Source organism: Alosa sapidissima, chromosome 20, assembly GCF_018492685.1.
Source record: "Alosa sapidissima isolate fAloSap1 chromosome 20, fAloSap1.pri, whole genome shotgun sequence".
NCBI classification, from domain to species: domain Eukaryota; kingdom Metazoa; phylum Chordata; class Actinopteri; order Clupeiformes; family Clupeidae; genus Alosa; species Alosa sapidissima.
The window spans coordinates 4,767,135-4,782,134 of NC_055976.1; the positions used below are offsets into that span (position 1 = coordinate 4,767,135).

General features: G+C 50.0%; 1 protein-coding gene across 1 annotated transcript in view; it reads left to right on the plus strand.

Annotated features, from left to right (window-relative positions):
• Positions 1 to 15,000, plus strand: part of gpc3 (glypican 3) — a 103,729-nt gene that overhangs the window by 73,100 nt on the left and 15,629 nt on the right. Inside the window, exon 7 of the mRNA XM_042074462.1 lies at positions 13,090 to 13,294. Within this exon, the coding sequence (XP_041930396.1) occupies positions 13,090 to 13,294 (205 nt within the window). The remainder of the gene's footprint in view (positions 1 to 13,089; positions 13,295 to 15,000) is intronic.

Genomic DNA, 15,000 nt, shown 5'->3' on the forward strand with positions numbered 1-15,000 from the left:
CTCCTGATAGAGGGGCGACGGGGATGTCTAATCCAAACACAGGGAAGACAAAGGCAGCACTCCCTGGGCTCTTAAATGCGCACTTTCTCACGCCTGCCGGGGCTGAGGTAATGGCCCGCGCCGGCCAACTCGCAAATGAGCTGGGCGCTATAAATGGAGAGGAAAAAAATGACTTTCGCCCTGCGATATTCCAACTATTTGCAAATGCTCTGAAGAGCACAGGCGCTTATCTGCTCTTTTAATAAGCGCCGCCTGCTTGTGCAGAGCGTCAGGTTTGAAGCACTCAGGCAGTCAAGTTTGTGCAGGAATCTGAGCTGAAGGATACTATACTAGTGCAGCATGTGAATGTACACGCTGAGGTTTGAGTACTGACAAGTTGGACAAGTTCGTCCGGATTTCACTGTAGCATGTAAACTGTATGTGTAGACAAAAGTGCATCAGTGCATAATGTTTTTACTGAATCTACAGTTCCTGTTGAAGGCTGATGCATCATGTGGTCCACTGAAATACGGAATAGTGTCTTTTTGTGAATGCAAATGCCTATGGTGTGGGTTAAGTCCGAAGCACTTTAACATCAGGCTAAAGTGAAATGACGTTGGTTTCACTGCCTGTGAGTCCTATTTAGTGTAAAGAAGGCTGAGCGCTCTAATTGCCTGTGTGAGGCTCTTTATTGCAGTGTTTTACTGTGTTTATCAGGCTTTTCACTAATACACGGGGTGGCCCCCGCCCCCAGGCACTTACACCCACAGACTGTCCTCTCCACAGGGGGAGCTGTGATAAACCTCTCAAGACAAATGCAGAGAGAGAGAGAGAGAGAGAAAGAGGGCTAGCCAGAGAAAAAGAGTCCAAGACGACAACTTGGTGTCAAAATGCAATACGAAGATGAATGACAGTCATCAAAAGAGGCAGATTGATCTTGGAAAGTACAGAGAGGAAGAATTGTAGCAAAAATAAAAGATGGAGAGAGGATAAGATGAAGAATAAACGTAATATTTTTTTGTCTCTCCGCCAGCTGCTGCTCTCCTGCCGCAGATTGACATTAGTAACGATAGTCCTGAATTACATTTTAATATGATTTGAAGCTGGCTGCCTGGTGAGCGGGTGTGTTGCAGTCTGAGCGGTCAAAGAGAACATCTGTTTGACTTCCCAGAGTATCGTCTTACCCTTCAGAGGGGACCGGTCGGAGGCCGGAGGAGCGAGTGGCGAAAAGGAGCAATTATCTGATTGGTGTTTGATTATAGAGCGTTTTCCTCCCATTTGTCAGATGAATTTGCCGCTGGCAGGCCTGGAATGCCCGAGGCGCCACGAGATACGGGCGTCCGAGCCTGTGCCAAGGAAAGGGACACCTGCTTCGAATTCAAAGTGGAAATGAAGTATGTTCCGTTCCATCCGACACTTTGAAATCTGACTATCGGGACGTTTCTTGGCATGAGAACGCTGCGTTTCAGAGGACCTATTGCTTTTCTTTTCCTGACCCTTTTCATTAAGGGCTGTGCTAAAGAGGCCAGTATAAGTCTCCTATAAGTTCTCAGCATATACTCCCTCCTCTGATTCCCTCGCTTTCACCTCTCCTTTGCTCTCTTCTCGTCTTTTCCCCTCTGTTCTTCCCCCCCTCTCTCCCTCCCTCTCCCTCTCTCCCTCTTTGCATCTGTGCTGAGTTGTATGTGACAGACTCCAGTCCTGTCGTTAGCTTAACCCAACCCCCCCAACCGTACCCCACCTCTCTCTCCCTTCCTCCTCTCTCTCTCTCTCCCTCTCTTCTGGGCCGCCCACCCTAATGAGCTCCAGCAGGAGCGGGCAGCCGGCAGCAGGTAGGACTGAGAGCTGCACATTCCAGCACGCAGCATCACTTCCTCTGAGCCACACACACCCGCATCTGGGCCGAAGGGTCTCACACACCACACACATGCACGCACATGCACGTGTACACTCGTGTTAACATACAAATTACACATTAATGCACATTTGCATCATACATGCCGATACATTCACATCTACCTGCACACACACATTCACAGACGATTCATGCACATGCATCTGCACTGAACTCATGCATATACATACACATGCACAAACAAATACAAATGGGTGGAAATACATACTCTTCTGTACTCTCACTCATGCACAAACAAATACAAATGATACTCTTCTGTACTCTCACTCATGCACAAACAAATACAAATGATACTCTTCTGTACTCTCACTCATGCACAAACAAATACAAATGATACTCTTCTGTACTCACTCATGCACAAACAAATACAAATGATACTCTTCTGTACTCTCACTCATGCACAAACAAATACAAATGATACTCTTCTGTACTCTCACTCATGCACAAACAAATACAAATGATACTCTTCTGTACTCACTCATGCACAAACAAATACAAATGATACTCTTCTGTACTCTCACTCATGCACAAACAAATACAAATGATACTCTTCTGTACTCACTCATGCACAAACAAATACAAATGGGTGGAAATACACACCCAGTTACACACAGATGTGTCCATTTGTGGCACACTCTGTCACGCACACTCTATTGTGCAGACTTTCAGTGGGACAGCTCAGGCACAAGGCCTAGGTGTTGTTCTTGCCAGACAATGTACTCAACCCAGACACCCTAGGGACACACAATGAGAGACTCACGCACACAGACACACACACATACACACTCACATAGACGTGTGCGAATTCTCAGACTTTATCACAAAGACTCACATACCATCTCCTTCAGACTCTCAGAGGCTCGCTTATACTTTCTCACAGTCTAACATATACAAGCATTCACATACTCTTCTGTACTCTCACTCACACACACACACACACACACACACACACACACACACACACACACTCTTTTTATACATACACAGACACACACAAGCACTTCACTTTAACAATCTCAATAAAAAGGCCCTTTTTTGTGTACAAGACAAAAGTCCGGCACCACCCTAATGCACCTCATTTTTTCCAGGCCCGCTTTCATGGCCCTCAGCCCCGCGCCGGGCACCGCGCAGCACCACGCAGCCCCCCCACCCCAAACCCCCCCCCCCCCCCCCCCCCCCCCCGCTCCCGTCGCTGCCACTGCCGCTGCCTCTCTCAGGCACTTCATCAGGCCTCCCAGTGGAGAGCCGCAGAGCTTACGCAACAATGGCGGCCCGAATCGGTTTTAATTATACGGCCTTTGTGGGAGAAGCTAATGGAAGCCACACTGCGGCGCAGCGCTCGCCTAATGATGCCAGAGAGAGGGAGAGGAAAGGCGCGCAGCTCGTGTGAGACGCTCGCGTTCGTTTATGAAGGGGGGAAGAGTTGCGAACGCTATCAAATGCGTTTTTATAAGGATGTGGCAGAAGTTCAGAACAAAACAAATGGTGTTTTTTCTGGAAAAAAACACCTCTTAGTGCAGTGTTATGTCTGCTTCTGGTTTGGGTGGGGGCATGTACGACTTTCTGTGTGTCTGTCTATTTTTGTGGGTTGCTTTCTATCTTTGTGTGTGTGTGTGTGTGTGTGTGTGTGTGTGTATATGTGTACAAATTTGGTGCTGAGAACATGTCGAGACTTGTCACTGGTCTACATAATTACATGTTACAGGCTAAATGACCTTAATACTGTGCACACCCAGGGTGAATCATCCATGAAGTCTTCCAACTCTCATCATGTCCTCTAAACAAGACATTTGAATGTGCTGTCTGCAGCGCTCCTCTGATTTGTAGGGACTTCATTCAAGAAACATTTCATCTTGTGAAACAGATGTGGGGGATTTAGTGCTTATACCCCTGCACATCAGAGTATGTCCGCCTCATACCAGAGGACTTGTTGCATGCTTAGGCTTTCTTGTTGTTTTTGCTTTGTGGTGTGTTGCTTTGTGGGGTGTGTGTGTGTGTGTGTGTGTGTGTGTGTGTGTGTGTGTGTGTGTGTGTGTGTGTGTTTGAGAGAGAGAGAGAGAGAGAGAGAGAGAGAGAGAGAGAGTTTATGTGTGTGTGCCTGCACCCTCTGGTCACTGTTTGAAGTGTGTGCAACCATACGGGTTGCTCAAATGAAGTGTGACACCTGACATAAAAGCCTGGCTGCAGAGCCACCATAAACCCTGGAGGTGTAGGCTGGGGGCTGGGGGCTGGGGGCTGGGCTGCCCCCCTCCAGCGGCGCTCCTCTCCCTCTCAGCCCTCCCCTCCCCCATCGCCCCCATCTCGTCCCAGCTCCTCCAGTCTGCACTGCATTGTTCCAGGGGAATTTCCCCTTCATTTCCTTACTTGAAGCTTTCTCGGCATCTCTCCGTCTCCCTGTCTCCCTCTCTTTTTGTGATCCTGTTGCGCTCCTTTGCTCTTTCTCTTTTTCTCTTTCTCTGTGTCTCTCTCCCTCTCTCTCTCTCCCTCGCTCCCCCTCTCTCCCCTGCTGGCTAGGAGGTCAGTCAGAGCATGTGAGAGGCCTTTTCCTCCCAATTAGTTGGCTGCTAATGAGGCCTAACTCTCCCCTCCCTCTTCACCATCCTTCTTGCTCCCTCCTTCCCTCTCTCCCTCCCTCCCTCCTTCTGTCTATTTCTCTCTGTCTCTCCCCATCCCCGGAGGCACTACTAAGACATGGGTCACCCCACCAGCAACCTCCTCTCCCTCCCTCGCTGGCCCCCCACAGACTTTAATTGCCCCACAGTCGGTGAAGAATAACCCCACAGCCAGCGCGGAGGGCAGAGCCAAGAGCCAGCCGTGCCCTCGTGCACAGGCCAATGGAAGCCACTCGGCCCAGGCACTGGCAGGGCAGCTGGGAGCAGGGCAAGGCTGTGGGCGCGGGGAGGAAGCTGGGGCGGTTGGCGTTAGCGTGGGCGCCCGCTAAGGCAAAGATGGAAGAACCAGTGTGAAGTTCAGCCGCACTGCAGACGAGTCAAGAAGCTGCAGACATTAAGGGCCATTGTTTGCTGGTTTGGCCTCAAAGTAATGAGTTAAAGATTGCACAGTTCACATTGGGGTGGGGGGGGGGGGGGCATTTCCTCTTTAAAAATAGAGAGAGAGACACAGAGAGAAAGAGAGAGAGACAGAGAGAGAAACAGAGAGAGAGAGACAATGAAGAAGGCAAAGGAATGAAGTTTTAGCAGACAGCTTTCCTTCTTAGCCTTACTTTCTGGCTCCTTGTCCACCTCTCATCTCTCTCTCTTTCTCTCTCTATCTCTTTCTCTCTCTCTCTGTTTTGCTCTCTATCTCTCTTCCCTTGACCCGAAGGGAGAGCTGGCTGGGCCCTTTCTCAGGCCCGGGCTTGTCCGGCTGGGCCAGCGGTGCCGATCAGCGTCCGCGGGGAGTGAAACAGGAGCCTTCCAGGGGGTCAGGGAGCACACTTCCTGTTTCCTGCCTCCGCTGGGTCATCACAGGGTCTCGGCAGCGAGGGTCAAGCACCCCCAGCAACACTCCACTCTGCTCTCTGTCTCCTCCCTGTTTGTGATGGGGGGCTTCTCGGCTGACATCCCCTCAGAGTAACAGCCCGCTGTGGATAGGGGGGTGTTTGTGTGTGTGTTTAAGGGTGTTTTGTGTGTGTGTGTGTGTGTGTGTGTGTGTGTGTGTGTGGGAGTGGGGGTTTCTCACACATGGACTGCACAGATTAACGTGGTGTTTCTGCTCAGTGTCATTCTCGCCTGATGATAAGCCTGGAGGCAACACATTACGAATGCACACACACACACACACACACACACACACACACACACACATAGAGTACACGTGGTTCACATTCACAGTTCTCAGGCTGCCTTAGAGCGTTGTCGTATCAAATTTCACATCTTAACTCTCATCACACACATCCTCATGAAAGAAAACACACTGCACATCGGGATGAAAGGCATGTAAACACACTTTCACACACACACACTTAGGCAAACACACACACACATACACACACACATGCTGGACTTGTGAGCCTGTAGGTGCAGCCATTATCAGCCACTCGTCCATGTAATCACGCATATCATCACACAAGCATTACAGCTGGCTCCTGCTACACAGGAAAGTATGTGAACACACATGTACACACATACACACACACACACTCACACACACACACACACACACACTCTCTCACACACACACACACACACACACACACACTCTCACACACTTACACACACACACTCTCACACACTAGACACACTAACATACATACTATGCACATTCAGTTTGACAGCATGCTCTAGTTCCCTGCCAGTAGCTGCTGACTTTGGGCCAACTGTGGGCCAGAATCAGCTGAACCCTCTGTCATCCATTTCAAAAATGGGGTAATGAGTCCAGAACACACACACACACTTATGCATGTACACACTGATCCGCCTAGGTGTGATCATGAGATGGCGAGGAGGAGGGGGACGGTCTGCTGATGTCGGCCAGGCCCGGGCACATCACATGACTCTGGGAACCGCAGCGATAATGTGTCAAGCAGGGGAGCAGCAGACAAGAAGGGCCTGTCTCCAGACACTAATCTGATTTAGCGCCCCCGCGCTCACGTCAGGGCTGGCTGGACCTATTTTAGCCCCGCTGAACGCAGGGAACAATCGCCAACATTTACGGCAAACATGCCAACATTTATGTTGAGCTACAAGACGCGCTCGAGATTGTTTTCCTGCCTGGGGGACCAGCGTCATTTCCAAGCAGATAACGACGTCTAGCCGTGTGTGGGACCCAGCCTGTAATTTAGCCTCTGCAGAGCACCTTGATTGTTTTTCCCTCGTTTTCCTCATCCTGGTATCTAATCCTCCAAGATCCCACATTTCTTTTGGTCATCCCTTGTGATTAAATCTCTTAAAGAACTAATAAACGTCAACTTGAAGACAACAATAGACGGTAGAATAGAGTATAGACCTGCAATCTGTGTAAATAGAAACTGTTGGTTGAAGAGGCTCGGTTTGGATGCTTGCTAACTAGCATGCTTTGCTCTGTAGGTTTTCATCTCTCGTCTGGCTTATACACGCCATTGGTGTTAATTAGCACATTGTTCTAGACACAGTGTACTGGACTTTATTGATATCTTTTCATGTGTAAGTCCGTAGAGATATGCAGAGCAACGGAACAGTTCTATTTATACTGGCTGGTCTGGCTCGTCCCTGGCGTCTGCATATTTGTGTGAAAGGCAGCAGTTTAGCACCATGATGCTGATTTCAGCTGAAGTGTTGCTTTAAACGTGTCTCAGGATCCTCGTGTTTAACTGAGTCTGAGAAGTCCCGATTAAAGGTCAACTGCAGTTAAATTCCCAAATTCCTGTGTGGGAAAAACCTGGCGCTGCCGCCACTGCCACCTCCGTTCCAGGCTGAGGAGGGGGGGGGGGGAAGCCCTAGGAATGCTTGAGTAATTGAGGCGGGGAGGAGAGGCAGGGTGGGGCGCTGGCAGGGCCGTGTCCCCGTCAGGAGATGGATGTGTCAGCATCAGCTGCCCTGGAAAAGGCCCTGCAGCCCTGCCTGCCCATAACTGTCTTCACCCAGAGAGAGAGAGAGAGAGAGAGAGAGAGAGTGAAGAGGGAGGAAGATCAACCCCAGATACACAGACCACCCACCCATCTCTTCACACTTTGTATTCAATAAAAGTTTGAGTGGTGGGTGTTTTAGAGTGGGTGTATGGCGTGTGGGTCTGCACGTTTGTGTGTGCTGGAGCATGTGTGTGTGTGTGTGTGTGTGTGTACTCGTGTGTGTGTGTGTGTGTGTGTGTGTGTGTGTGTGTGTGTGTGTGTGTGTGTGTGTACTCGTGTGTGTGTGTGTGTGTGTTTAGGGGTTTTAGGGCTCTGGGGCAGCTCTGTCGTCCGTCTGGCTCTGGTACTCGGTGGCCTGTTCTAGAGCTTTCCATGACTCACACCCTGAAAAATTTGCCTGATTTTCTCCCTCCTCCTCCTCCTCCTGCTCCTGCTCCTCCTTCTCCTCCTCCTCCTGCTCCTCCTGGTCCTCCTCCTGCTCATTGTTCTGCTCAGGTATGTGTGGTAATCAGAGCGCTGGAGAGACCCCATCCACAGAAAGCCCCCGACTTCTTTCCCACAACCCACTTAGAGCTTGCTATTCACTACGCATGAATGAGGCAGACGAAAAAAGTGTGTGCGCTGGAATGTTTATGCATTCGTGTGATGTGATGTGTGTGTGTGTGTGTGTGTGTGAGAATGTGTCTGCAGAGTGTGTATGTGTGCTTTACCCTTATAATCCCCCATCCCTCTTCGGGACATTAATATGTTAGCCGTGTGTTGTGAGGGGCCACAGAGAGACAGAGGCCCGTAATGTAATAATGTGAAGAATGCAGGAAATTGCCACTGCAGTGGAGTTACACAAACAAGCAGTCCGAGTTATTTGATTATTCAAATGATTTAGCGTTCGTCGTGAGAGGATCTGGAGGGGTGAAGCGGACGGGACAGCTTCTGCTGCAGCCGGGCTGCGGCCGGCCCGTGCACCGTCACAGCACAGGGGCCGGCGAGGTTAGCCGGGCGAAAGCTTTGGACAGAGCGCGTGGCCCGCGAGCGGACCTGTGGTTTGCCGTATGAATGGGGATTCATGCTGATAACTATAGGGCCTCTTTGGGGTTTCACGCTCTGTCTGATGTTATTGCTGTTTGAAGTGTGGACCAGTGGGTCTGCGAGGAGAAGCAGACGAGTCATCTGCCCAGAGCAGAGCGGGGAGGGAGAGAGGGAGAGGGAGAGTGAGGGCCAAGCCCTGGCATGCCCTCTCCTCCGACGCACAGGACACAATGCCGGCCCTGATTCTAATCAGAGGGAATGAAGGGAAAAAAAACTCCCTCAGCGCTCGGCTCTGTCTGTAGAGCATGTGAACGTGGACTCACAAACACACATACGCACATAAACACACATGAACACAAACACACACACACACACACACACATGCACACAAAAAAACACATACAGTATAAACACAAACACACACGCACACACACATATAAACACACACCCACACACACACACATATAAACACACATTAACACAAACACACACACACACACACACACAAACGCACACACACACACATAAACACACATGAACACAAACACACGTGCGCACACACACACATAAAAACACACTTGAACACAAGCGGAGGCTGCCCCTGCGGTGACCCTGTGTGGTTGTGATTTGTTGTGCCAGGAGACGGCGAGGCCCCTGCTGCTGCTCTAGCCTGCGCTGCTCCCGTGTCAGAGGCCAGACCCCAGAGTCTCCCCCGGCCCCACCGGGCCCCCACAGGCCTGGCCCTCCGGCCGCCCGGGGCCCCTGCCGCCGTGTGTTGTGGTCAACCGGGCCGAGCAGGAACATGACATCCCCCGTCTGAAGTCAGGTAGCAGGGTTTTCGGGTAAATGCCACGGGGAGGTCACTTTTGGTTTCGGACGTTTTTTTTTTTGTCTCGTTTGGCACAAAGGGACTGGAATTAGGCGGGGCAGCAGATGGCACAGCCAGGGCTGCATGGCGGGTTTTTTTCTTTCTTCTTCTTTGTGTTTTGCGCCGCGGTCTGTCCAGCCAGAAATGTCCGGCAGAAATCACCGCCCTGCTTCAGCCCAGTCCAGTCAGCCAGCCCGCTGCGGTCCTCTGGGGCTCTCTGGAGCGCTGACCCTGAGTGGGAGTTCACTCCGCCACGTGGGAGGCAGTGACAGCGCTGCGGTCACTCTGCTCCGCTCTCCCTCTCCCTCTCTCACCGTCTGGCCGGCCCTGAGCCTGGGCCTGCGCTGCGCTGAGCAGCTCACCACATGTTGGCGTGTGTGTGTGTCTGTGTGTGTGTGTGTGTGTCTGTGTGTGTGCTACAGCCGGTGGAACTCCCGATGCTGTGCCCCCCCCCCCCCCCCCCCCTCTCTCAGTGACTTCTGCTTTTGTGGAAGCAGTGGAAGAGGAGGAGGAGGAGGAGGAGGAGGAGAGGTGAGGCCCTCAGGCCACACAGACACGCTGATTGCATGTTCTGTTGCGCTGCAGTGCCGGATCATCCCTAGACTCCATGGCTTTTCCTTTTATTGTTAGACCGAAAGAGAGAGAGAGAGAGAGAGAGAGAGAGAGAGAGAGAGAGAAGGAAGAGGGGGAGAAAGAAAGAAAGAGAACAAGCAGGGTAAAAATGTCGTGAGGAAGTGGGGAACACATTTTCCGACCCAAAAATACGAGGCCTGTTGTGGATTTCTCCCTGCATGTTTCTGCTTTCATATGTTTCCTCTGGTGTTGGTGAGGGGGTTGCCGTGTGAGTGCGTGTGATTTTACGAGCGCTGATTCCGGGGCGAGTGGGGTTTTGTGCTTCTTGTGGTGGCAGTCGGGGCTCAGGCTGTGACTGGGCCTGGAGCACGGCCTCGCTCTCAACCCCAAACAGCTAACGCTCCACCACAGCGTGCCAGGAACAGCCACTGGGTGGGAGCTACACCAGCACCGTGTGTGTGTGTGTGTGTGTGTGTGTGTGTTTGCGTATGTGAGTGGATTTGTTTGACGTATTTGTATATGAATGTGTGTGGGTGGGCATATGTATTTTGTGTGTGTTTTTGACGTAAATGTGTTTCTCTGTGTGTGTGTGTGTGTGTGTGTGTGTGTGTGTGTGTGTGTGTGTGTGTTTGGCGTTTGCGGTTAGTGTGTTTGTCTGAGTGTCATGGCAGGTGGTTGGCCTCCTTCAATACACCCTACTGTTCACACACCCCATTCCAAACTGAGGGGGAGCTGTTGCCCTTAGGCCCTTTTCCCCCAGTGCTCTGTATCTCTCTCTCTCTCTCTCTCTCTCTCTCTCTCTCTCTCTCTCTCTCTCTCTCTATTTTCTCTCTCTTTTCCTACCTTTTTAAAGACATTTCTGTTCGAAAATACCCTCGACCACAGCCTCTTTACGACTGTTTGCCTTCAGAGTTTAATGTATTTGTGGGACAGCCTGTCTCTCGCCGTCACCAGGCAACCGTCCCCAGGAAGGAATTCGAAGGCCTCAGTAAATCTGAGGCGTCTGGCGCGGGGCTGCGTGCACAAACACGTCCTTTAAAAACAACAGAGTCCACTGCATTAAAAGCCCATTCCTCACCGATCCGCGGAGACAGCGCGCGGGGAAGGAAAGGCAAGGCAAGGCAAGGCAAGGGAGGGGGAAAAACAGTCTCGGGATCGCGGGACCTTCCCCTTTCTTCTGCCCGCTGACGTGTTCACCAGGTGGCAGTGTTTTGAGGCAGCCTCGCATGTCTCTGGAGATGACTGACCGCGACAGCCCCGCCAGGGCGATCTTCTCATTACCACACTGGTTGGGATGTGAACGTGCTCGTGGCATCGCTGGGACTGGCGGTCGCTAACGGTCAACGTTCGTAAGTAATGCTTGGAGACCGCCGCCATGTTTGCCACCAGTGGGTTAATGGGAGCCTGTTTGGGGAGTCTGGTGCAACAGACACACTACCCGTTGCTAACCCCGAGCCCTGAAGAATGCGTCTCTTGTAAACCCCAGGTGGGAGCGGACTTTTGTAACGGATGGGGGTGCTGAGGCTGATGTTTATCTTTGAGAGTGATGTAGCGATTTCTCAGGTTTTATCATCATAGCTGCTCTCTTTCTCTCTCTCTCTCTCTCCCTCTCCCTCCCTCTCTCTCTCTCCCTCCCTCCCTCCTCTCTGATGTCCACCGTTGCAGCCCTGGGCCTGTAGGGCTCCGCAGGGCTGAGGAGGGAGCTGTCTCCCCAAGCAAGCAGCATCTGAACTCAATTTACTGCTGTAGACAAAAGCAACAGAAAAACAACAACAAGCACATGCTTGTGTCTGCACATAGGAAGGAAATCAATAAAAAGAGAGAGAGAGAGAGAGAGAGAGAGGGAGGAAGATAAAATGGGAAGATGAAAAGAGGCAGGGTGTGGGCTGGTACATAGGTAACCTTGGAACCGGATCTACAGTCAGTTTTCATTACAAAGCCCAGTCTGTTTGCAGGCACTTAACTTTCATGTGTGGGGAACATTTCCTTTTCTACGGCCCGCATTCAAAAAATACTTTACAGTCTTTCAGATTACATAGTTGGGTTATGATCAAGTTTACTCATTAACACTAAATGAATCCTGTACAGTGTGTCTCAACCATAACAAGCATCTGTTAGATGTTTGATCTATTAGATTAAGACTCACAGAAATGATTCACTCAATTCAGAATGCCACAGCTGGCAACGGCACATTGTAATAAAATAAAATTAGAATTTTCTGACCTAAATTCAATTATGATTTGAAAGCAGGCCTGCTATTTGTTGCATGTTTTCTGCATCTCCCCATGGCTCAGGGACGGCCACTGAGGAAAGGCATGTGTGCCAGGAACAACAGAACCCTACGGCCCTCCAAGGCCCGATGGAGCCCGTCTGTACCAATAAATTATACACTATACGTATCTCCTCTAAACAAACACTCAACTGCCATTATTTTGACCCAGTAAATATATGTGCATGTGCAGAAATAATACGTTTGTCCTTGGTAACAATAGTAGGTTGTCTCAAGTGGACGGACTTGGTGTTGAATGAAAAAGGACTTTCTTATTTTCATTGCTCTCTGTAGTTTACTCTTAAGACATCTAAGACATGCAAGACCATTCCAACCTCCCATATATACACAAGGTCTGTGTCCTACAAAAATAGCCTGTAGATTTGGAAGAAATGTATAGTATATTTAGGTGTACGCTGTCAGCATTTCAAATATTATGACTGAACCGCATACACACAGAAAAGCAATGGGCTTGAACCAAAGTACTATTCTGCATAATTCACAGTCAGGTCATTCTAAACATCTGTCCTTATCATGCCATGTGTTGGGTCATCTGGCCTTATCATGCCATGTGTTGGGTCATCTGGCCTTATCATGTCATGTGTTGGGTCATCTGTCCTTATCATGTCATGTGTTGGTTCAAAGCAGGACCTTTTCTTGCTGTGTTTGCTGGAAAAATATTCAAGCAAAGTGTTGTAGACGCCTCCTCTCCTTTCTCTTACTCTAACTCTCTCTCTGTCCTTTTCCTTCTTTTCTCTTTCTTTCTTTTTGCTTCTTGCTTCCTTCTTTCCTCCTGTTCTATCTGTAGGATTATCTTCTATCATTGACATGTCTCTTTCTCTCTCTCTCTCTCTCTGTCTCTCTCTCTTTCTCTCTCTCTCTCTCTCTCTCTCTCTGGTCTCCACTGTTAGCTTTTGCGTGAGGTGACCGTGTCAGAGAAGCGCTGGCGGGCGAGACCAGGAGGGGGCGCTGTGAAGCGTGACCGCGGCGGGCAGATGGGTGTGGACGAGGACATGGAGGGTCTGGCCAGTGCAGACTGTGACGACGAGGACGAGTGCACCGGTGTCTCAGGACTGGGCCCGCCTCCACGACACAAGCAGCTCCTCATCTTCTCTGGTCAGTTTTTGTAATGCAACACATATTTATATATTTATTTATATATTTATATATATATATTATTTAATCTCTCTCTAGTTAAGTAATGCTACATCATCTTTTAGTGTCTCCCTAGTTAAGTAATGGTATATATCTTTTAATGTCTCTCTAGTTTTCGTAATGCAACATATTTTTAGTGTCTCTCTGTGAGACTAGTTGATTCAACAGGTGACTTGTACTTGGGAGAATGGTGGTGGAAGGTCTTATTTCCAGATAAATTGCTTCTTCCTGTTGACCTAATAGACTAAATTGAAGAATTCTGCTGTTTTGTGAACTCATTTTATGAGTGTTCCGGTGAATTAAAGGTAATTGTAAGGGCTAAGTCTTCAGAATTCACAACAAGTATGAACACATTTCAACAGGAACAGATGGAAGTGAGGGGTTCCGCACATGTAATGATAAAGTTAATTCAAAGTGAAGTGTTGTTTTCAGTATACATAGGGAAAAACAAACATCCAAGTTAATGAGGAGACTGAGGAGCCTGTTTCTGTTCAAATGAAACGTGTCTTTCATGTGTGTGTTTCAACAAGACAATCAGGCGTTTCAAATGGTTAACTACGGTCAACATGCACCTGCCACTGTTTCCATGATGCTGTCTGGCCACTCACATTTCAGAGAATCCTCTGTCTCTCTCCCATGTCGCGACAGCAGGTAACAGGTACCCAACGGTCTGCCGGTGACCTTTTGACCCCAGCATTGTCTGTTTGTCCAAACAAGAGGAAAAGAGAGATTTTAGCCCTTTGAAGCACAACAAAGAGTGAAAGAGGCCGGCTAATGAAGCAAGCTAAAAGAAACCAAACAGTGGAGCGGGGAAAGCAGTAGTGAGGCTGGAGCAAGGAGCCTGATACTGCTGGGCAAAGCCAGCCCAGCTGTGCTAACACGGCCCAGGGAGGTGTCCTCCCAGCTCGCTTGTTGTGGCAGAGATTTGGGTTCGGCCCTCAGGGGCCCGCGGGGTTAAGAGTGGAATTCTGCAGGTCCAGCATATGGACTGGGCAGGGCGGCCAGATACCGACGGCAGAGGAAACAGGCAGGCAGGCAGGCAGGACCCTCCAAAAGCGAGATTGGAGTCCATGCTCAGCAGTGAAAATGGCTGATTCTTCAGCACAGACGGTCAGCCCACGGTCAATAACAGATACGGGCCTGGCCTTATAGCCGTCCATCCTCCCTTGAAAAAAGATTTACAGTTTTAATTATTGAGAATGTGGGGAATGCTTGTTTTACAAGGCGAGGCACCCGTTTGGCAGAACGTCCTTCCTTCCCTCGGCTCTCTTTGTCTCCCCTGTCATGCAGCGCCTGCGTTTGTGTGTGTGTGTGTATGTGTGCGCGCTTGCAGATTGGTGTTCAGTCAGCAGTGATGATGTGTCCTTTGGTGTGTTCTGGAGCTTTAAAGTGAGTTGCTGTTGGCCTCGCAGACACAACTCACTCCCACACGGCCAGACACACATACACACACACACACACACACACACACACACACACACACACACACACACACACACACACACACACGCATACCCTCAGTGCACTCAGCTAGAACCTTGTGAGTCTAACTGGCCGAGTGTGAGTTGTCTGTGAGAGAGCATTTCCCCGAACTGTCCTTTAGTGCGTGTGTGCGTGTGTGTGTGTGTGTGCATGTGTTTGTTTGGAGCTGTGTGTGCGCGTGTGTG